The sequence below is a fragment of the Chrysochloris asiatica genome, unplaced genomic scaffold (genome assembly GCF_000296735.1).
Source record: "Chrysochloris asiatica unplaced genomic scaffold, ChrAsi1.0 scaffold00007, whole genome shotgun sequence".
Lineage (NCBI taxonomy): Eukaryota > Metazoa > Chordata > Mammalia > Afrosoricida > Chrysochloridae > Chrysochloris > Chrysochloris asiatica.
The window spans coordinates 29,814,892-29,839,171 of record NW_006408525.1 but is presented as its reverse complement, the minus strand read 5'-3'; the positions used below and the strand labels follow the sequence as shown (position 1 = coordinate 29,839,171).

The following is a 24,280-nucleotide window of genomic DNA, read 5'->3' as shown; positions in this document are numbered from 1 at the left end:
GCAGAGAAGGTGCTGAGCCAATCCCCAGCTTAGGGCTGGGGCCAGTCTGTCTCTGTTCCTGCTGGTACTCTTTGATTGGGCCCCCTGGGCTCCCAAGCCCCCATTCTTCTACTTCTGTGGGGGAGCATCTCTGGTTGACAATGTGAGTCAATCAGGGAGGTAAGCAGGCCAGGGTCCTCCTGACACTCTGGTATTGACTCATGGGGCAGGAAGTAAGGAGCAGAACAGTTTATCAAGGCATCCGCAGTAATGTGTACAAGAACTTTACAATATTCAAATTGTGTTCATATCCATCTTTACAGACATCTGAACAAACAAGAAGACTTCAGAAAGTTTGTGGAAAAATGGAATACAAAAGTAATGGAATTTTCCCACATACTTTTTGAAGTCCCTTCATACTTCCCAGTTTGCCTCAGAAAAGATACATTTAGTTTGGACAGTAAGTTATATGGTCAGGGGATGTCTCACAACACAGTTCAACACTTTTGAGATGATTTACACAAGAGGAACTTAAGGTCAAGATCACATAGCCAATGAGGGGCAGAGCCAGAACTAGGATCCCAGTCAGCTAGACCTCATAGGTGGCTCTCTTCCTGCCAGCTGCTATAACCACCACCTGAGCCAAAAAGACATCTGTTAGTGCTCTGCTCCCTCACCCTCACGCTGGACAGCCTGGTCTCTAGAAAATACGCTCTCTGAATCTTGGGGGGAAAATGTAACCCAGCTCTTAAGGTAGCTCACATCTCTGCCGAGGAGGGCCAAGGGATTGATTTCACCACACTGGAAGCTCTGACCAAGGGCCTGGGAACCACAAACCCTTCCACCTGTAGGAGAAAGTGACTTTACTTCTCTGAGCCTCTAGGGGGAGGAATGAGGCCGTGAAACTGCACTGGGCTGAAGCCTGGAAGCAGCTTTGTGTAGCTACCCCGCAGGGAAAAGAGGGAAGGACGAGCCCCTGTCCTCAGAAGTTTTCCTAATCGAGAAGCTAGGTGTGTGGTAACCAACCCCTTAATCTCTGTCACTCAGGGTCTGTCGGTCAAGCCCAGCCTGTCTGCTTGCTGGTCTTGGCTCATCTGTCCCCTAAGACAGAACATTTTCTCCTCTCTTTGGCCTTGCAGCAGCCCCCAGCTCGGCTCACTCTGACTTCCTCTCTCTGTGTCCCAGGTTCCCTCATAGAAACAAATTCTAGATCCTGCTCTCATGTTTTCAGCCACGGTTGGAAGTTCAGGCCCTCGAACTTTCTTACCTGTTCCTTCCACAAGATGTACTACCAGAATGTCTAAAACAGATCATTCCATTGTTTGAAAATGTCTGACTTCCTTCACCTGCCCCTCCAGCTAAACCCCCATTCCACTGCTCACCATTCCTCCTCAGGACCTTTCCCTCTGCTTGGAATAACCCTTTGACTTCTTTCTCAAAGTGTATCTCATGAGTTACCTGCTCTGTGGAGACATCCCTACAGCAACCCTAACCTCTGTCCCTAGTGTTCTAGCCACTTCTCAGTCTGTGCTCCCCAAAGGGCTCCAGAATAGGATGGAATTTATTCAGTTGTGTTTCTGGACCTGGCACATAGTAGGTCAGGATGCGTTATTGGGAACACTTAGCTCATATCAGGCCAACCTTTCAGGTCTAATGCACTGAATGAAGGTTTCTGATCTCTGCCAGAACAAACAGCCATCCGTCTGCCCAAGTGGGTGGCACAGCCCTTACACTGCAGTTCTCCCATTCTCTGCCTGGCCCCAGCTACCTCATTATATCCCAGGGTGCGGGATCCCAGAGGAGAAATGAGATCATGCCCACCAAGGACTTGAAGATTGGTATGGATTGAACTGTGCCCTCAAAAAAAAAAAGTAAATTCTAAACTCTATGCCTATGATTATAATCTCATTTGGGAAGGGGCTGTCTTTGTTGTGATTATGAGACTGAATTAGTGTAAGGTGTGTTTTGAGTCAATCTCTTTTGAGATAAAAAGAGATTAAATGAGCAAGCCAGGAAGAGATGAGAGAAGAGAGGCCAAGCCACATTAAGATTGCCCAGGAGTACAAGCTTAGAAACCAGAGCTCTTCTTATAAAGACAAAAGGGAGAAAAGGGCATTCTCTAGAGCAGGCACCGTTGATTTGGACTTGTAGCCTCCTGAACTGTGAGAAACTGCATTTGTTTGTTAGCGCCACCCACTTGTGGTATTTCTGTTATAGCAGCTCTGGAGAACTAAAACAGAGATCCTTAGAGAAAGGCTTCTCTATAAATGGAGCTGTGATTAACCCTGTTGGAACCCATTCGGTGTTTTAATTGCCCCGCCAACGGCCTGACTGAGCACCCACAGCTGAGTTCCCAGGATTGGGAGCCTGGCAAGGTGGGGTAGGCGTCCCTTTCCCCTCTGAGGCACACAGTAGTCATGGCACTTGGGCCTCCAGTTATGCTGACCTCCCCAGCATCTCTCCCACCTCCTTGCCAAATAGATGGGGAGGTGCTAAGGACAGCTGTCCCACGATCGTGTGTTCTGTTTCCTCATCCTTAACGTTAGCTTTCCGAAGGCAGAAAACGGCCTTTAGTTCAATCCACCCATGGCCCACAGAGAGCCCAGAGTTCTCTTGGAGGGAACAGTCAGTACCTGGCAATTAGACGTCCAGCACCCAGTTTGTCTTCTGGGAACTCAGAGTTTATGGGCTAAGAAGCACAATACAAGGAGAGCAGGACATAAAGCATTTGTGGGATCAACCAAGATTGTGAGCAGTGGAGATCAGAGCTCAGGGGCCCAGCCAGGGAGAGGGTACTGCAGCCAGAGGTACAGAGTGGGCTAGGTACAGAAAGACCACATACACTAGGGGGCTCTGGCCCATATCTACAGCATCAAGGCAGAGCTGGGGAGAGAGTGGGGGAGGAAGGGAGGTGGGTAAGAAGTGCAGTCTGCTCAGGCAAGCAGACCAAATGGGAGTGCAAAGGGCTCCTGGTCTAGGAGCACAAAAGCTTTCTAGAAAAGCATCCAAGTGGGATCAGCAGCCAGCTGAGTATGGAGTTCTTACAGCTCACTTCAGCCTAAGACTGGGATCCATGGAATTAACTTCTCTTTGGGAAAGGGAGTTTAATACATTGCAGCCACACACCCACACACCCACATACACACACCCTTGCAATGTGGAGCCCACAGGAGGCCCCCAGCTCTCATTTGTTTAGTGAAGGCTGAGACCAAGAGGCAGAGAAGGCTGGCAGTCACACTAGGGATGTTGGCAACTTGGTAAAATTGGACCTATTACACCCTACCCATGACCCTTGTCCCAACCTGGATTTGAAAGGTGGTACAGTGATGAAGAGTTCCTTGGCAACAAAACAGCCCAAAGTGTAACAAAATATCTTTAAGTCCATACTGATATAAATAAACAAGAAGATTGACAAAACTCCCAAGAATTCCAAGTTATTTATATAGATATGCCATTCTTAAGGAGTTGGACCATTAATTCCCAATCCGTAAGTGTGGACTACTCAGATGGCTTCTTCCCAAAGAGGAAGGGGGGTGGGTAACTTTCCAGTGGAGACCTGACCAATACTAGCTGTCAGCAGTCAAGGTCATCATCAAAAGTGATGGCAGGCTGATTAATATGTACACCTGAGAATGACACGTTCTCTGTGCTGTCTTCCCCAAACCATCACCCACTCTAATGATCAAAAACATCAAAGTTCAGTAGAGGGAAACCTTACAATATCCTGCCTGGTTCTCCAAGCTGCCAGTCACTTAAACAAAGCCTCAGAAAGCGTTCCCCAGCCAAGAGGAGCCTAGGGAGACATGACAACTAAATATCTGTACTATCCTGGCTGGGTTCCTGGGACAGAAAAAAAGACATTAGGGAACTGAGGAAATATAAAGCAGGGACTTTGGTTAATAATTATGCATCCATACTGGTCCATTCATCATGACTAATGTACCGCTGTTGTTCAGTGCTGTTGAATTGAATCTGTTCTGATTCATAGCGACCCTGTATAGGGTTTCCTAGGAGCGACTGGTGAGCTTGAACCACTGCCCTTGCGGTTCAAACTGATCTTACAGTGCAGCACGTTAACCCACAGCATACCAGTACGTCACAGGAGCGTAAAATGCTAATAGGGCAAGTTGGATATGGGATAGATGGGCACTATAACTATTCCCTTCTTCTGTAAATCTAAACTTGTCTAAATAGAAAGTTTATTTATAAAAAAAAAAGAACTGCTTGGCTGTGCCCTGGCCTGTGCCTCTGCCTAAGCCCTGCTCTGCCCTGGGCCCCCCGACAGAGTGGAAAGGAAGGAGAGGCAGGTGAAGCAAGGCTGCTTTATTTCAGAACAAGACACAGCAGCCCACACCCCTGGCCCTGGGCAGCCTGGGCAGCTATGGGCCTCACAAGACAAAGCAAAGGCAAGTCTGAGTGGGGCCTTTCCTAGTCAGAAGGGACAGGCTGCCACTGCTGTGGTCTGGCTCCTCTCTGCTACTCAGCTGTCCAGGGGCTAGGGAGTAGAAGGATGAGGACATGATATCCAAAGTCCCTGAAGTCAAGTAGAGGCAGGGAGAGGAACACTGGAGGTGACAGACTTTTCCTGTTGGCAGGAGAAGGACAAATGCACCAGAGGACTGGAAAGCCCGTCTTGGGCCAAGCTCCGGAATGCCAATGAAGTCACAACAGGATGGCAGTGCTGAATCCTGGAGAGCAGGGCAGGGCGGTCTCAGGGAAGCTGCCAGTGTGGGAGCAACCAGAGCAGCCCCACTCTTGGCGTATTCTCCAGTCTCGCTGGTCATCTTCTCTCCGACATGATCAGACACATCCCAAGCTTTGCCTGGGCACTGAGAGGCTGCCTGCTCAAGGCGGGTGCCCTGCCTTGGGGCAGTCCCAACTACTGGTCCCAGAGAAGAAGTCCTCAGGGAGCTCACTCAGAAGTCCATCCAGGTCATCTGCAGAGGGAGCGGGGTGGGGGTGGGGGTTAGTGCCAACATTAGGGCTTCACATGATTCAGCTCCGGCCTCGCAGAAAGGCCTGTGCTTAGGTGTAGAGCTGGTAAGGTGGCTCTCCCTGAGCAATGGGGTCCATCCTAACAAGCCTGATGTTGGCTTGCCTTCCAGTTTCCCTCTGCTTCCCATATACCCAATACACAACTAAAGGCAGAGGCATAATCCTCAGGCCATTCTGCGAAAGAGCAGTCCCCTGGGCCTCAATAGTTCTATTTCCACCCAGAAGCACAGTGCCTGAGCTAGAAGGCTTCAACAGCCACTAAGACAGCGCTCTCTTTGATGGAAGGAGAAACAGGGCCGGGAAAAGCCATTAATTGTGTTCAGAACCACAGTTCATTAAACCGATTCTCATCTGAAATGTGGGAGACATTACCCCCTGTTCCAACATGCTGGTGTGGGCATAAGGACGTAGAGTAACTGTCCCTGCCCTGTCCCTGCCTACAGCTCTCAGATAAGGGGTCACGTCTGCGATTTGGAAATAGAGCTGGTCCCCCGTAATCGCTGTTGCTAATATGTTAACAACAGTACAGGGCCAAGCACAGCACGTTGTTGTTATTGTTAAGTGCCATTAAGTTGGTTCCAACTCACGGCAATGCTGGTCAGGGTTTCCAAGGAGTGGTTGGTAGGTTTGAACCACTGACCTTCCAGTTCAAATCGACCTTGCAGTCCAGAGCTTCTCCTACAGCACCACACCAGGACTCCAAGAACATTACACTGTTCATTTATTAAGTCCCTTAACTTACTACGAAGTTTACAATGGTAGTTCCTGTTGTAATACCCACTTGACCGGAATGAACAGGGCTTAAAGAGGAAAAACCACTTGCCCCAGGTAAGCACACTCACACTCCATTGGACTCTCAGAGCCACTGTTTCCAACTACAAAACATTCACTGAATGGATGGCATCAGGAAGCCATAGAAGGAAGTCACTGCTAGCAGTTTGCCTGTTTGGCAGATCCATCCCCATGTTGTTAAGTACCATCAAGATGGTCCTGACTCATAATGACCCTTTATAGGGTTTCCAAGGATCGCCTGGGGGGTTTAAACTGCCAACCTCGTGGTTAGCAGTCTAGTGCTTATTCCTACAGTGCCACACCAGGAGCTGTCCCTATAGTGGATGCGAATACACTACAGCAGCTAATTCCACCAGAAGGCTACCCCATGACTGCCAGCAATCTTCTGAAGATGATTTGGCTTGTCAGCAAGTTTATTTACAAAGAGAGTGCAAGTTCCCAGACAATGCAAAATTCCAGCATTAGGGGCAGATACTTTTTCATAGGATACAAGCAAATCAGCTTTCTGGTTTATCCACTGGTCTACTGTGAATTTGTTTCGTGTGAGAAGCCCTTTAACCCCTATAATGCCATGAACTTGGGAGCCACAATACTGGAATTAAAGCACTGAAGGACTATGGTCATCATCTGGGTGATGTTACCTCCTGAGCAATCAGTTGGCTTGTCCCCAAGATGGTAATAACCTGGTTTGGTCTCCTCCCTAAAGGGCCTCTGAGCTTAATCAGGATAGGGAAATCTGCCTTGTGTTCTGGTGATCGGCCCCCAGAAGACTCCAAGGAGGGCATAAAGACAGTGCCTATTCATTTGGTGGCTAATAGCACATGATCTAGAAATTGGGGAGCCCTGTGGATCTCATGTGTATGTGCTTTATGTGGACCCTATCACATGTAAGAAGTCCTGGTATGGCGCTGTAGGATAAGCACTGAACAGCTAGCTGCAAACTCGGTGATTCAAACCCACCAGCCACTCCTTGAAAACCCTATACAGATTGCTATGAGCCGGCACCAAATTGTTAGCACTTAATAACAACATTCTCACATGGAAGAGTCTCTGACCTGATGGTAATGGGTTCGTTTGTTTGGGGTTTTTTTTGGTTATGAGTTCAAAAGATCAACATTGTATCCAAAGTACAGATGTGAAGATGTGAAGGGAGGGGGCAGGTACACTAGAGTACTGGAAATGGAACAACCAGACACAATGAAAGAAAATGTGGACACACTGTGAAAAATGTAGCTAATGTCATTGACCCATCTGTATGGAAATTAGCACATGGGAGCCTAATTTGCTGTGTAAACGTTCACAAAAAACACAATAAATAAAATGTGACAAAGAGGGAAAGCCTTTCTAGCTCCCGGAGGACTTGACTGCCTCACCTGCTCCCGAGAGCTCTTCCTCGAGGGGTGTCCCGACCTCCGGGTTCTGTGGTGGTCTAAGGCCCACCTCAGACTTGGCATCCACATCATGCTGGGGGCTGCCATGGAAGCTTCCTAAATCCTGCAGGTAGAGGATCCGGATTACCAATGCCTGAGCCTCTGAAATCCCTTGATGGTACCGCCTTCACCCAGACCACCTCAGAGGACAAAGGTGGATAGCTCAGGAAAGAGACACAGTGAAGGAGTGGGACAGGGACCAGCCAGCTGTCAGCCCCTGCTGAGAGGAGGGAGCCAAACACTGAACATCCAAAACAGCAGGTAATTCAGTAACAGAATGTTTGGAGGATTTTCTTTCCTAATTCTGTTTGTATCTAATGTTTTATGGAATGCATTTAACTGGGCTAAAGTGAAGAGCTCATTCAGGAATGTGTTGTGTTGGCCAGGGACTAAAAATCATCTGCCAACTCCATACGATAAACACTGGACTGCGGATCACAAGGTCTACAGTTTGAACGCACCAACTGCACCTTAGGTGAAAGATGAGGCTTTCTGTTGCCACGAAGATTTAAAGCTTTAGAAATCCCATAAACAGGTAACATATGAGCAGGTAATGAAAACTGGTAACTAGACTGTTAATCATGTGTAGCAGTAGACCAGAGGTGGGGAACCTTTTTCCTGCCACTTGGATATTTATAACGTCATTTGTGGGCCATACGAAAATATCAACTTAAAAATTAGCCTGCTATAATTACTCAAACTTATATCATTAATTCACCCTGAATGTAATGGCTGGAACTGCAGTTGCCTCGGCAGGGCCAGACCAAATGATTTTGTGGGCCTTACACAGCCCACCCCTGCTGTAGGGGCTGGAGTGGGGAAGGGTGAGTTGTCACTTTTACTTTGTTTTGCTCCATTTCAGTTTTGCCCAATGAGTATGGATGACTTGAAATTTAAAGAAGTTGGGAGGTGACATACTTTGGAGAGGACATGGAGCAGAAGGGGAAAATGAGAGAAAGAGAAGTAGAAAGGCAGAGCTCAAGGGTTCCCAGAGGTTACCAAGCCTAACCTCATTTCCTAGATAATGCAACAGCAGGGGAGGGGACCAGGCTTGCCCAAGGACATAGTACAGATTATCGGCTAAGACCCAGGTCCTGAGCCCCAGGCCAGGCGATGACAATACTCCCAGATCCCAGGAAGGGCAGGTGTGGCCACAGAGGTGATGCCACGTGCCAAGAAAGGCCAAGCTGTACACCTTCACCCTGGCTGGAAGCCCATTCAACTCACACAGATCACAAATGCTCACCTCAGTTCCCAAAAGAGGTATCCCCCCAAGTTCTGGGTGGGGTTCCTGTTACCTAGCACAGGTGGAGGTCAGGAAAGAAGGTGCAGAGCGAGTACTGGTTCACCTGACAGGTCATCTGGAGCTCACCGTTCTCTGTCACTGCAGTCATTTCCCACCCCACTGTGGACCCTCAACTTTATTAGTTCTCAAGTGACTCCTAACTCCTCAGATGCTCAAGGCTGCCATGGGACACAGGGATCGCCAAGAAGCCAGCTGCTCCTCTACAAACTGTCTGGGCCAGGGACAGGAGGAAGCAGCCCTGTCCTCAAAGGTGCTTCTTCACCCCTGAGCAACTGCCTCCCTCACACCTCTACTCCCCAAGGTGGAGGAGGGGAAGTAGTCCAAAGTCCAGGGGAGAGAGAGCACCATCAGTTCCCATCTCATCTTACCCCGCCCCCCTTACCTGGGGGAAGGGCTGAGATGGCCTGAGGTTCGTGTCCGCAGAATCGGAGCTGTAAATATGGACCAGGTTGCTGGGTGTCACATTGAGGTAGTGATTCCGGAGTGAAGGGGAAAAGACTCCAATCTGGAGTAGAGGAAGGTGTGGGTCAGTGCCCTGCTGGAACAGTAGGGGCTGCCAATGCACCTTGCCTTGGCTCCAGTCACTCGTTGCCTGGTCTTAGGGCAGGCAGCCCGACAGGGAAGGGGCTCTCCTACCTGCTTCAGCAGCAGCACTGAGCCTGGCTTCAGCTCATTTGGGCGGGTCTCCAGCAGCGCCCTGTGCACCGTGCCCTGCATCTCCCCTGCAAACACCACAGGGACCTCTTACTAAGCAACTATAGGAAAGTGGTGGGTCCAGGCAGCACAGAGGTTGGTCTGGGGTCTGGCTGGGAAGTGGGCTGAGTACTGCCTCCATTTTCCAGGCTGCCAGTGGAGAGGGTGAACCCCTCCCTCACCTCATCTCAACAGGGAGCACCCATCAGACACTCCCCAGGACCAAACTCCTCACCTGTGGGGTCCCTGAAAACCACGCTGGCGTCCATTGCACTCCGAGTCAGGGACTTGATCATCACCGCCATGTTGGGGACCTTGTTCCTGGGCAACTGCTTTAGGGCAGCCTGTTTATAAGGAGAGACATTTGCTGAGCCAGCCAGGGACCACTTGTAATTTCCCAAGTTTCTAGATGTACCAGACAACCAGGGGGTGGAAGGGTGGTGATCTTCCTTTGTGGAAAGCAAAGGGGACGCTCTACGTAGGTGCAGTTTATGGGATCATTCCATCTCTTTTTGGCAGAGCTGAAGCTAACAAGTCCCTGACTGCTCCCCTGACTCCTTTTTTGTGTCTCCATATCCATGCAGCACTACACCACACAGACCCCAGGCAGGGCTACGTTAGCACATGGCCCGGCAAGTGTCTGCACCAGGCTTGGAACCACTGGGAGCTAAAAGGGCAGCAGTGTGCTTACCTCCCCAACTCAGGGGCCCAGAAGTGTATAGATACACCCATATGCCCCCTCTCTTGCCCAGCACTGTAGATGGCAGGGAAGTGAAGACACAGTCAGAGGGACAGAGAGATGGCTCCCTTCTGAAGGTGGGCATTGGCTGGAGACAGGAAGAGAAATGGTCCCATGGCCCTTACCTTCCGCAACACCATGATGATACTGCATGTACAGAGGAAACAGCTGGGGTCTCTCTCATCCAAGCCCAGAGACGATTTCATGCTCAGCCAGGGTCCTCGCCCAAAATCCTCCTCTACCGATGTCTGGGAACTAGCGACAATCTGGTACCAGAGCAGAGGGGAACCTGTTTTAATGGGCTACAGCCCCCAACTGAGACAGGAGGGCAGGGTGACCGGGGACCACGGTTCCTCCTCTTATTTAGCACCAAACCCAGAACATCGTAGGTGATGTCTTGTTGCCTATCACTTCTTTTACTAAGCGACTATAGGAAAGGTTGTTATGAAAAAAAAGGGACTTCTGTGGTAAGATGGCAGAGTAGGCAGCCACACTGAGCAGACCCTCTACAACAAAGTCATGGGAGACCGAATGAAACAGTATACATGGTGGTCCTGGGACCCTGAGCTTCAGAGGACAGAACAGAGAGGTGGACTGAGTGCCGGCTGGAAGAGGAAGCTGAATAGGAGCAGGGAAGAGAGAAAACAGGCAGGCTATAAGCTGGCGTGGAGCGGCACGGCCATCTTAAACAGGCAGGCTATGAGATGGCGTGGCGCGGCATGGCCATCTTAAACAGGCAGGCTATGAGCTGGCATGGAACGGCATGGCCATCTTAAACAGACAGGCTATGAGCTGGCGTGGAGCGGCACGGCCATCTTAAACAGGCAGGCTATGAGATGGTGTGGAGCAGCACAGCCATCTGAAGCTTTTGAGAGGGGCTGTGCATACAGTGGCCTGCAGGTACAGGACATGGCTGGAGGATGGTGCCAAGGGGGTGCCCTTCTCCCTTGTTCCATTCCTTCTTGGTAGCTGGGGGCGTGTCCAGTCACTGTCTTTGCCAACCCAGTAGCCTATGGCAGTCCCTCCTACACAGCCTTGGCCCGTGAACCTGCCCTGAGCTATGCCACACAGAGAATGGAGAACTGCAGTCACACTTCGGTCTCTATCACATCCACCAGGAGATAGGTGGTGAGGGCCTGAGAGAACACGACATACAATCATCAGTTAATACATATACACTACCACAATGTCTTGGAGAAAACAGACGTTTTGAGCTTACAGGAAGAAACAAGACAGAGTGTCTCAAACAGTGACCAAAATACAGAGTCAGAAAATATCAGAAAGGATGTAGTCGCTCAAAATACCAACTCAGAGAGACGGAATCTTCACATCAAAGATCAATCCTATCCCCTCTGTGTACAGAGTTGATGGCACAGGCAACTTAGACATTGACTACCTAAAATGGTGGGGTTACAAGGCACACAGTAACTGGCTTACAAGTTTTCAAGAGGGAGTTTAGTTTCAGAGTGTGCTGGGAGAAGGTAGAATCCCCACTGAATAGTTTTCATCTTGTCTAGATGGGTCTGGTGAAAGACATGGAGAGAAGATTCTTATGATTCAATAATAATTGTTATCATGACTAATTGCGACTGTCCCAACTGTAAAGGTAGAAGGTTTGTAAGAAAAAGAGGGGAGTAGTTAATCTTACAGTCCAGGAACAGAGGACCCTAGGACCATCAAGAGAGAAGAGCACGAGCGGAATGTGGGACCCTCTCCAGAGAAGCAGACACCAGAGATGGAGACAAAGATGAGGATGTGGAGAGAGAGAGCAGCTGAGGACTCTAGACTAATGGGAAGAGAAAGGCTGTGTGCTGGCGACGAGGTGCTGGTGGCCAGAAGGCAGGCTTGTAGAGTAGAATGTGCCCTTCAGTTGTTTAAATGATGATATATTCCTGAGTGTTTTTGTGTACATCCCCACCTCCACCCCCCAAAAAAACAACACAGGGAATAGAAGCAAATACTGTTGAATAATGCTGCAATCATTGCAATGAAATGATGAGTGTAAAATTGATATATTCCCATGTCAACTAGCACTCAATTGACAATAACATTTTTTTAAAAAAGCAGACCAGCCTAGAGTGGCTAGAAGAACAGAAGATACTTCTTGAAAGAAAGGTCAACAGGAAAAATACTAAACAATATAGGCAGCCCAACTGATTACTACAAGAAAAAGCAAGTTGCTCGCCCAGGAGATATCAAGGCAAGTGGTCGGGTCCCCTCAGAGCAAAACCCCTTCCAAGACTAAGTCTTAATGGGAATACACACTCTGATTGGTGACCACGTTGGTCACTGATAAGGGGAAGTGAGAGAAAAACAGCAATGAAGCTGAGAGCTAAACCTACAACATTCAATAGACTCCTGTGAACGCAGGTGGAGACCTGGTTGGCCAGCAGTGTGGCAAGACCTGGGGACTCTTGGGCCTGGAGTCAGTGACATAGCCACAGAGGACTAGCATGAAGAGCGAAGCATCCAGCTGATAAGAAGAGAGGGCATATGCACAAGATCACCCACACTGCAGATTATACCCACTTGACCTGGCTTCAATGACTAGATTATCAGAGCTCAACTAGAAGAAGAAAGAAGAGGGAAAAAAAGAGTAATCTGATACAATTTGATGAACTTGACCATTACTTATGGATGCAGTAGCTCGAAAGAGGGGACAAATTTTTACAGCAAGGATCATTCTCAACACCTCCATACACAAGAGTAGACAGGGATGGGCAACTTGGACATTGGCTACCCAAAATGGGGGGCTACAAAGGCAAGAAGTGACTGGCTTACCAGCTTTCAAGAGGGAACCTAGATCCAGAGGGCATGGAGGAAGGTAGAATCTCCACTGAGTAGAATCCAATCTGTCTAGGTGGGGCTGATGAAAGGAAATGCAATGTGGCTAGGTCTCTTGTGATACAGTAGTGAAAAATTGTTATCAGGACTGATTGTGAGGGTTGGAAATGTAAAGGTAGACGCATTGTAGCAAAAGGAGGGGAGTGATTTGACTTTGCAGTGTAGGAGCGGAGGTCCCTGGGAGCATCAAGGGAGAAGAGTAGAGAGCGGGACCCTACCCAGAGAAGCAGTGACGCCAGAGATGGAGGCAGAGATAATGACGTGGAGAGATGGAGTGGCTGGGGACTTTAGACCCAGAGAGGGAGAGGAGCTGTGTGCTGACGACTGGCGAGCAGGATTGCAGGGTATACTCTTTGGTTGGTTGATGATGCATGGAGGGATTGTAACCATGGCAATGAAACGATACACGATAAGATGAATGTAAAACTAACATTCTCTCATGTAAACCATCACATAATTCACAATAAAACATTTTTAAAAACCCCGTTTGATTAGGAGTTTAAAAGAATGCTACTTAGACACCCTTAGTGGATTAAGAAAAAGATCAAGGAAAGCAAGAAGAACATACAAAAAAATTTAGAATTCAAGAAAACACTATAAGAACTGACAAAAGGAATGAAAAATAGTAAACAATACACAAAAACTGCAATTAGAACCAGAACATCAAGACTAAGAATTAGAAATAGTGCATTGAAAGGGCAAAGAAGAAAGAAGTACAATTGAATCAATGGAAGCCTGAATTACTGAGCTTGAAGACAAATCTCTCAATATTAGCCTCCTAGAAGTGTGGCGCTGTAAGATAAGCACTGGACTACAAGGTTGGTCTGAATCACAATGTTGGTGGTTCAAATTCAACAGCTGCTCCTTGGAAACTCTATATAGGGTTGCTATGAGTTGGAACAGACTTAAAGGTACTTAAAACAACAGAGAAACAATTTAAAAAAAAAGAATTTAAAACTCCAAAGAAAGCCTAAGATTTATTTGGGACCCTATAAAGAGGAATAACTTAGGTGTAACTGAAAATCCAGAACAGGAAGTGACAAAAAACAAAAACAAAAAACAGAGAAAATGATCTAAGAATTGATGGAAGAAAACTTCCCTCATGACAGGTGAGAAGACAGGCATTCAAGACATCATAAACCAACTCCAAACATCAAAAGACAATCACCAAAACTTACTACAGTCAAATTTTTCAAACCCAAAGACAAGGAAAACATTCTGAGCGCAACTAAAAGTTACTCACAAAGGAGAACTACCAAGACTAAGCTCTGATTTCTCAGCAGAGCCCATGCAGACAAGACGACAATGGGATAACATACATAAAACTGTGAAAGAAAAAAATTGCCAACCAAGAACCATATACCCAGCAAAATATCCACCAAATATGATGATGAAATTAGGACATTTCCAAAATTTGAACAGGAATTTTAAAAACCTTACTAAAAAATGCTAAAGGGAGTTCTTTGGACAGAGAACCAACAATACCAGATAACAATCTGAGACATCATCCATGACAATATCTCCCTGAACTCAATCCAGATGTAGAAATATTCAAAAGAAAGCAAACCAACAAGACTGAAAATAGGGAACCAAAGATACCAGTTTGCAACAACAGCAGCAAAAAAACAAAAAAAGAAAAATTAAAAGAAGGAATAATGTAGTTATAATCAAGTAGATTTCAAGCAAAAAAGTAAAATAAAAAGAAACCTAACTGTAACACTAAAATGAAACCATGCCTTACTCCTAGTCCTAGCCCAACTCCCTACTGCTAACACCAGCCCTAGCCCTAACCAGAATTCTAACACTAAAGTCTCAGGCCTAGCCTAGACCTAGCTATAGTCCTAACCCTAACTCATATCACCCACCAAAGGGACACACTATGGGTTAATGCGCTGGAGTGTAAACTTGGTTGGAGCCACAAGATTGGTGGTTCAAGCTCACCAGCTGCTCCGTGGAAATCTTATTCAGAGTCACTATGGGTTGGAATGCACTTGACGGCACTTAACAACAATCATTAATTATCTTACATTACTAAATACTTTGAATCCAGGTGGACATTTACCGCTTTGGTTCTAAAATGGACTGATAGATTTGGGGTGCTCTGGCAAACAGAAAAAACAAAATTGAGTCTGACGACAGAGCACTTCAGAAAGAATCCCAGGGAGGAGGAAGGATGCATCCTACCCCACCAAAAGAAAACAGTGGAGGCAAAATGAAGTCAGGGCCTTCCCAGCTGAGCTCCCAGAGCCCAAGAAGGTACCCTTTCCTCCTCTATGGGAAGAAGGAGCTTAGATCCATGGCATTGTTCAGGGTCTGGCTAGCATCACAATTGTTGTTGCTATTGTAAGGGTCATCAAGTTGGTTCTGACTCATAGTGACCCTGTATAGGGTTTCCAAGGAGCAGCTGGTGGATATGAACTGCTGACTTTATGGTTTAAAGTCCAGTGCAGATCCTACAGCGCCACACCAGGAGTCCAACATCAGAACAGGCGTCACTTTAAAAAAAAAAAAAAATTTTTATTGTGAATTATGTGATCGTTTACATGGGAGAACACTAGCTTTACATTCATCCTATATCATATATCGTTTCATTGCCATGGTTACAGTCCCCTCCATGCATCATCAACTAACCAAAGAGTATACTCTGTAAGCCTGCACACAGCCCCTCTCCCTCTCTGGGTCTAGAGTTCCCAGCTGTTCCACCTCTCCACATCATTGTCTCTGCCTCCATTTCTGGTGTCACTGTTTCTCTGGGTAGGGTCCCGCACTCTGCTCTTGTCCCTTGATGGTCCCAGAGACCTCTGCTCCTGGACTGCAAAGTCAATCACTCCCCTCCTTTTGCTTCAAAACGTCTACCTTTACATTTCCAACCCTCACAGTTAGTATGATAGCAATTATTCACACTATGTGCCACATGAGTGCTATCCTCATCTCCTTGCATCAGCCCCACCCAGAAAGATTGGATACTACTCAGTGGAGATTCTACCTTCCTCTGTGCCCTCTGGATATAGGCTCCCTCTTGAAAGCTTGTAAGCCAGTCACTTCTTGTCTCTGTAGCCCCCCCCAATTCTGGGTAGCCAATGTCCAAGTTGCCCATCCCTGTGTACCCTATGTATCGAAGGGGTGGGAATGATCTTCACTGTAAAGATTTGTTCCCTCTTTTAAGCTACTGCATCCATAAGTGTAGGTCAAGTTCATCAAACTGTTATCAGATTACTCTTTTTTTCCCTCTTCTTTCTTCTTCTAGTTGAGTTCTGATCGTCCAGTCATTGAAGCCAGGTCAGGTGGGTATTATCTGTAAGTGTGGGTGTTCTTGTGCATATGCCCTCTCTTATCAGCTGGATGCTTCACTATCCACTATAGTCCTCTGTGGCTATGTCACTGACTCTGCGCCCAGGAGTCCCCAGGTCTTGCCATACTGCTGGCCAACCAGGTCTCCACCCAGGTTCACAGGGGTCTATTGAACATGGTAGGACTTAGCTCACAGCTTCATTGCTGTTTTCCCTCACTTCCCCTTATCAGTGACCAACATGGTCACCAGTAGAGCGCATGTCTGCTCATGTATTCCCATTGAGTCTTAGTCTTGGAAGGGAGTTTGCCCTGAGGGGACCCGACTACTTTTCTTGATGGCTCCTGAGCAAGCAACCTGCTTGTTCTTATAGTAACAGTCGGACTGCCATTGTTGTTTTGTATTTTCCCTGTCGGTCTTTCTTTTAAGAAGTATGTTCTGTTCTTCTAGCTGCTCCAGGCTGGTCGGCTTGTCATTTCAAGTGGAAATTTCCCACCTCAGAAGATTCTGGATGTGGTTCAGGATTCCACCTATGGTCTTATGTAATGCAGAGGCTCCACAGGAAGCCTCCTTCACTGGGCACGTTGTAGCCCCATTTTAGGTATTCCAATCAGTTAGATACAGATAGAAGACGGACTTACAAGCTTTCTATGGTGATATTTCTGGCTATTCCTTTCTCTCCCCCTCAAGTGTCTATTTTATAATGGTATGCAAGGGAAATCAAGATTCAAAAGACTGCCAAGCATCTTAACATTGTTTCCCCGTTTTTCCCCATTCCAACCATGCCTCAATCCCTATATCCCAGAGCCCTGTTGTTCCAAGGTTGTATATACATCATTATACCTCTGTCCCACTTAGCTCATGCAAACCTAATTGTTCTCCCATCCCAACAGACCTCACTTTATGCCACTAAAATTGCCACCTCCCCTAACTGCCCTCTGATGGGTGACAGCAGAGACCAGGTTTCTACTCTGCTTTGCAACTCCTGAAACATTCAGGGAGAGTCCTCACTCCCAAATGACGCCCAGGAAGTGAGCGCTCACACGGAGTCCGTTACCTCTGTTGGGAATTTAGCCAGCGCACCATGAGTTGGAGTTTGGGGCATGGAAACCATGATCTCCTCCAGATTTTTTCCACTTTGCTAAGAGGGGAGAGAGAAAGGGAAGGTGAGAGCAAACTCAGCAGCTGTTATTTACAAGTATAGCTTCTTGTCTGGGTTACATAATGAGTTCAGGAAACTATCAGGGACAATTAACACATATTACATCTCTCCTAACGAAGTCTCAGGAGCCTTGTCAGCAGCTCAAAAAAGACACTTTGGGGATCGTTTTGGGAATGTGAGGAAGTTGAAGCTGGCCAAGAAGCAAAACCCCGAGCTGCCTGAAGGGAGTGATAACCTAGACAAGAGGCCTATATTGAACCAAGGGGAGGCTTCCCCAAGTCCCTCTAAGGGCCTGGCCCTTTTCTGTAGGGAGGTCCAGCCCAGGAAGAACATAGGTGGTCTCCCTGGATTCACAAAAATGGGCTCAAACCCTCTGTTCCAGTGAGGTGGATAAGGGTGGTCTGGTCTCACAGCCAGACCGAGATCTTCAAGAGTTTCTATCCCAAGACCAAGGAGCCCTGGTGGTGCAGATGCTAACTGAAAGGTGGGTGGTTCAAATCTGTTTTCTTTCTAAGGGAGGAAGATGTGGCAGCCTGCTTCTGTTCAGATCCCCACCTCAGAAATCCTGTGAGGGCAGATCCACTTTGTCCTATATGGTCACTGCGTCAAAATCAACTTGACAACAATAGGTTTGGTATCCCAAGGATGGAGCCTGTCCTTCCCACACTGCTTACATCCAAACTCTTAGCAGAGCCTTGTCCCTCTTCCAGGCCCAGCTTCCCCACCGTGACCACCACCCTAGCCAAGTGAGCTGTGCCGTGCCTCTCCAAGCTTGTGCTCTTCTTCTGTGTCTTTGCATATGCTCTTCCCTGTCTTCCCACTGCTAAAATGTCCCCCAGAACACAGTGCCTGCCCCTGCCTATTAACCTCCTATTCATTCACCCAAGTTCCCCTCAGCAAGTCCAAGGCAGGGTCAGTGCCTCCCCAACACCCAAGTCATGGCTCCTGCATCTTCCACTACCCTGTACATAGCCGACGACAGGGAAAATTTCTGTTTTTATCTCTGCATTCTCAGTTCCCAGCAAACTGCCTAACCTGGACAAGTCCTTAACAAACATAAGTGAGTGACTCTTCTTGTCCCTAGGGCCTAACACACAGTCGGAAGGAACCTAACAAACAGGAAAGCTGTAAATCCTCAGCGTTTTCGGCACCTCTGTCGTATGTGGCTTTCTAAGCATTTTATTCTTCCTTCCCCCTTTTTTTACTTCTTTTTCAGCTTGGAAAATCCTTCCTTCTCCACTTCCTCCCTGTATTCCAGGAGTGAAGACACCTTACGACTGGACTGGAGAATGCTGGAACTCGGCTTCTCTCCCATGCTTACCGAGGTCCTGAGAGCTCTGGCTTCATCATCTCTCACCTGGTGTGGCAGGAGTCCTGCTGGGCCAGGGAAGCGGCGGGTCTTGGTTCGGGTGGTGGTGTGGGTGGGCAACTGAGGCGGTCGGTTGGCAGCACTGACCAGCTGTACCAGGTGGTTGGTGACGATGGGTGTCTGCAGAGCTGTTTGGGGAGCCAGGGAGGAATGCGGGCCCTTTGGGGTACCAACAGGTGACTCTAAAGAAGTCACTGGAGCTTGGGGTTCCAGATGCCCTCGTGGACAGAATCCCAAGTGAACGCTTGAAAGAGAACAGCCTGAGCTGGGAGTTCGTGGTCCCGGAAATCGAGGTTTGCCACTTAACCAGGCACCCGGAGACCGCAGTGGCTGGCGGGAGAGAGGGTTCTGAGGGCTACACTGAACAAGACCTCCAGCAGTTCGGAGAGGCTGGGGTGCTTGAAGAGGGGGGCCTTGGGCACAGACTCCCCGGTGGCACTGCTGAGTGAGGACTGTTGATGCAGCTGGGACAGGTAGGTTATCTGGGGCGCCAGGTCTCAAATGGCACTGTGGAGTTCTGCGGTGGACAACTGGATTTAGAGGCTGCCCACCAGGTGTGGCATGCAGATGCCCTTTTGAGCAAGATACACTCAGCTCAGTTCTCCGGGCCTTTTTGGTGAATACCTTGTCCTCTCTCTGCCAGGTGGGCAGCGTTCCTTTGTCTTCATTGCTAATTTCGACTTCCAGCTCCAGACCAGGCTCCTCTAGCTCCATGCTTGCCAGGACCTTATCAAATTCATCTTGCTCAGGGCCCTCAAGGCCACCAACCACGCGCTGTGCATGCCTCATGGTGGGCAAGGGGCAGGGAGCTGAGGACTGGGGCCTTGCTGGCTCTCTGGACCCTTCTGTCAGCGTCCCTCTTCTCTGATTTTCAGTCCAGCTGCTGTTAGAAGTCGAGACAGGCCTTAAGGGGGTAGTTCTTGTGGTCGGGAGGCCCCTGACGGCCCCAGATATGCTGGAGGTAGGCAGGCACAGTCCCAGACCAGAAGGTTCAGAAGGAGCTGGGGGCTGTGACAGTGGTGACCCAGAGGGCTGCACCTGCACTGTGGCCTGTGGCTTGGAGGAGATAGGTCTCAGGCTTCCAGCATTCACCAGCTGTGCGCCAGCAAATTGGTTCTCTGCATCTTCCACAGCAGACAAGAAATCCTACAAAGAAGCAGAGACAGGATGGTGGATCTTGGCATCTGGAAATCAAGAAGTGCTCAGTTTTCACTGTCTCAGGTAGATGGTGTGTGTGAATGTGTGCAAACACACGAGCCAAAAACCAGGCACCTTTGATCTTGCCTGTGAGCCTACTGCCCAGCTTCCAGCAGAAACATTCTAAGGCTAAGTCTTCAGGTTGCTTAACTCTTTCTACAATCTCTGGGGGGGCTGCTACAGAAGCAGAAGCAAACATCTGAGGGGCACCATGGAGTCAAACCAGTTCCCAAGGTCACACACCCCTCTCACAGAAATTAGCTTGCTGGGGGTCTAGTTTGTGCTACAAGGATCTATCCAGCAGGCCATGCTGCCTATTCTCTTCCTCAGCCCATTCCCCACGGCCAACACAGAAACACATACACACACACACACACACACACACACACACACCGTGCACACAAAGCCTTCAGTAAGCCAGCAAGAGCTCGGATCCAGCAAAATAGGCAGAAGTTAAATATAGATTTTCAGGCAAGTTAAATTAAGTATGGATTCCAGTTGGGAAGCAAGGTGAGATTGACACCTTCAAGAGCAACAGACCTGTTCCGAGGGTGTTTTTGAATCAGAATTGCTGATTTAACTGACAGGAAGGTCCCCTCCACCCCACTCTTTGCTGCCGTATTCATTTGTCTGGGCTACAAAAAGGTTTTTTTTCCTGTCTTACATATTATCAAGAGAGTCACTTTAGGGTTTAGCAATAATGATGACTAAAATCCTGATGACCTGTGGATTGATGGATCCTTTTCCTCTTGAACAGCATGCTCAGACATGATGTCATTCTGCCATTTTCATTAATGGGAAACTTGACCTGTGAGAACCCTTCACCCTAATTCCTCTACTGGCCTAGCAGTCCTGCCATCACCTGGCAAGCCCCAGAGGGTCACTTAGACAGTCACTTTTTTCAGTCTGTAATCACAGATCTCCAAAGTTGCAAGACAAAGACAAAGGCACATCTCCTACTATGACAACACCAATCAAGTCCTCAAGCAATAACTAAAACAAGTCTCTGTCATTTGAAACTGCATTAGGTAGGTGCCAGGTTCCATGTAAGCACTTTACCATCATTCTCTCCATCAGTTCTCACAATGGTCCTCTGAATGGGTACTATTATTAGTCCCAGGTTATGGCTGCAGGAACAGACACACAGAGTCAGAAAGAGAACTCATGTGTGCCCTTGTCCCTCTGCCTTGGGCCTCAGGGAAGGACACAAGCCAAAGACTGGTTTTTAAGAGACTGGGGCAAGGTCCCTTGTTCCCTTCAAACCTAAGCTTCCAAAAGCCTCCAAGGAAGGGGAGCATGGGGTCTGAGCTTCCAGGAGGGTCCCTGGTGCAGCCTCTACCATCATACCTGGCACAAAGATTAGACATATATCAAAATGAGTTCTAAGTAGGAGTTTTTAGGTAAAGTACTAAGAGAGTTTAAAAAAAAAAAAGCAGGTTTTGAGCTGTTTGTTTTTTGATCAAACAGAATAAATCTATTCTAATAAACATGATTCAGTGGTTCCCATATATAACAGACTGCAATCAGCAGACTGATGTTTTCTCCCAGCTGTTTGTACTGTACTCTAAGCTGGCTAAGTTACCCCTTTGGGCTTTTATTCACTTAAATCCTACTTCTTTCTAAAAAGGATTTGAGTAGGAAAGGGGGCTGTGGAGATCATGAGATCAGTGGTGTCTGAAATTGAAATACACTTGTCTGGGCCCATCCCCAGAGATTCAGGTTTAATAGGTATGTGGTGGACCTAGACAGGGATGATCCTAAGGTGCTGGCTCTAGATTCAGTCTAACTGAGTATCTACTAAAGGGAGAGGAGAAAGGGAAGGGCATTTGAAGCAAAGGAACTCCTTCATTGCTGAAGAGAAAATGAAAGGACAAAGAATGAAGTAACCTGCCCTTGTTATAGGCCCATTAGGAATCCTGGTGCGGTGCTGGCTAAGTATTAGACTGCTAACCTCAAGGTTTGCAGTTCAAATGCAGCAGCAGCTCCTTGAAAACCCTATACAGGGTCACTATGAGTTGGAACTGACTCAACTGCACTTTGAGTCGGTTGGTGACCCCAAACTTATTGCTGTCCCCTATATGTCTCTGGTAGTGTTTACGAACTGGGTTGTGAACCGCAAGGTCAGCAGTTCGAAACTACCAGCTGTTCTGTGGGAGAAAGATGAGGCTTTCTGCTCCAGTAAAGATTTACAGCCTCGGAAACCCTGTACAGGGTCACTACAAACCGACTCCATGGCACATCACAACAATAACATACGTCTCTGGCTTTCCATAAACATTCTTTCTATCCCAAGTGTGTCATCAGAAAGGTGAATTAAATCATCTATCTACCTGACACAGCTTCCAAGCAGGGGCCCTGAGAATTTAAAGGCAATTCATCTCTGAGTCTTACTGTTACTGTGTCTAAGACAGTTCAGTGGGTTGTTTACATTTCTCAGCCTCTACTAGAACAAAAATGATATAATGTCAACTAAAATGTTTTTGGCTGCTCCCAAATGTTCCAGATCTGAGTGTTTATCTCTTCAAATTTTCTCTGCCATCTCTGATCACCAATACTTCTTACCTCATCTTCAAAATCCTCTTCCACAGCAAACAGCTTCTGCAAACTACGTGCCTGCAGGGAAAACAAAGCAATTGAGGTTGGAGAATAAATGCTCTTTGCAAGTACACACTGTCTTCCCTGCTTTGCTTCTTTCCAATTCTAGCAACAAGGCTGTCGGGTATACTGTTTTGTTTGTTTGTTTGTTTTTGCTAGTGCTGGGAGAGAGATAAGAGATGAGATGAGAAAATAGGATTTATTTAGAGATTTAAACAAGTTAAAATCCTTTCTTGTCAAAGAACCCACTAAGATCCATTTGCATTCATCCTGGAAAGTGGGAGGGGACAGAAGAAAGGTTGCAAAGGAGAGCAGGGTTGCTCTTTAACTCAATACTGTGCACAGGAGCCTAAGGATTTTGCACACATAGAAGAAATCCCCAGTAGTCCAAGCATGCCCAGCACAGTAGCCTCGTTTCTGAATGTCAAGCCAGTGATTTCTGTTTACCTAAACCAACATTCAAAACCCAACTCTAGGGTCCCAGGAAAGTGGGATGCACCAATCCATGGTTCCTTCTTTGTAGGCAATAGGACTGCAAGGCCAGCTGAGTGTCAACCCCAGAACTCTGGGCTGTGCCTACCTCCACATTACCAGAGCAGCATCCCCGCCTCCATGTATCTAAGGGTCAGGGTCCAGAGGGTCACTGCGGGGTTGGCTTACTCAGTGATGTTTGAGTAGGCCGAGAAGGATGAACGGTTCTCCAGGAAAAGAAGGAAGGTCACTGGAGGGAAACAGGCCCGGAGAACGGGAAGTGCCTTCCCAGGACCTTCCGGCGCATCCGCGCCAAGCTCCAACCAGCACCCAGGTCTCCCCACCCCATCCGAGCTCCTGTCTACACCCTAGTCCTGCTCTGGAGTTGGCCAGGCCGCGGTTGAGGGTCTGCTACCCCGAGCGCAGGTCAGGGGGCTCCAGGAAGAGGCAGCCAGGAATAACCCGGCGTGGGCGCAGCATTACCATGGCGACCGCTGGTCGGCCCCGGCCCGAGGGTTGACCCAGGGTGCCCAGTCTGGGGTGGGCGCCGAGGCCTTGGCCTCGGTCCGGTCGGGAGGGCTCCAGTTCAGGCGACGATGCCCCCAACCAGGGGCCAGAAGGCGGCGTCACTGCGACTCGGCAGAGACTGAAGGAAACTCTCCGGGAAGAGGGGGTCTGCGCCCCAGGTTGCATTCGAAGTCGCCGCCATTCCAGTGTCTCCGCCTTCTTAAAGGGCGGGCCTATTTCCATCCCGCCGACACAAAGGTCCTCCATCCTCTAGCCTTCCTCTGTGACCTTAAAGGGGAAAGTAATGTGCTCTCGACCGCCCCCTTGTGGCGCTTTGATCCAGGTCTATCGGCTGCTTAAATATACGTTCAGTTGAGAGCAAGGTTGAGGAACTCGGGAACTCTTTCTGTTTATCTCTGCCCACCCTCCAAGGTGTGGTGCCATAGGATAAAGCTCTCGAACTCAAGGTCAACGGTTCAAACTCAACAGCTGCTCCTTAGAAATCCTATACAGGGTCGCTATGAGTCAGAATTAACTCGAAGGTACTTAATAGTAACAACCCTCCAAGGGGACATTGAGTGTGGCGCTGTAGGATCACCACTGGACTGTGAACCACAAGGTTGACAGTTCAAATCCACCAGCTGCTCCTCAGAAACCCTATACAGGTCACTGTGAGTAGAAACCGACTGGACCCACCAACTCCCTGTGGGAGAAAAATGTGTCAGTCGTCTTTCATAGATTATAACCATGGAAACTTTGTGGGGAAGTTCTGAAGGTAGGAATCCAGTGGATAGTAAAGGACTTTTTTGACCCACCCTCCTCTCCTGTTAAGCTGGGGGACTAGGTACTATAGCCGATTTTCATTTATACCAAAACCTACCCTGCAGGTTTATCCATCCATCCATATAACTA

The 24,280-nt window shown here is 48.1% G+C and overlaps 1 protein-coding gene across 1 annotated transcript; it reads right to left on the bottom strand.

Annotated features, from left to right (window-relative positions):
* Nucleotides 1-4,824: 4,824 nt before the first annotated feature.
* LOC102820174 (chromosome unknown open reading frame, human C17orf53) lies at nt 4,825-23,168 on the bottom strand. The gene is made up of 10 exons (XM_006833709.1): nt 23,157-23,168; nt 22,358-22,408; nt 18,587-19,744; nt 17,125-17,208; nt 10,060-10,200; nt 9,431-9,539; nt 9,139-9,224; nt 8,885-9,007; nt 7,140-7,260; nt 4,825-4,916 (listed from the first exon to the last, which is right to left on the bottom strand). The coding sequence occupies exons 1-10, from the start codon at nt 23,166-23,168 to the stop codon at nt 4,825-4,827; spliced, it is 1,977 nt and encodes a 658-aa protein (XP_006833772.1).
* Between the last annotated feature and the right edge of the window lie 1,112 nt (nt 23,169-24,280).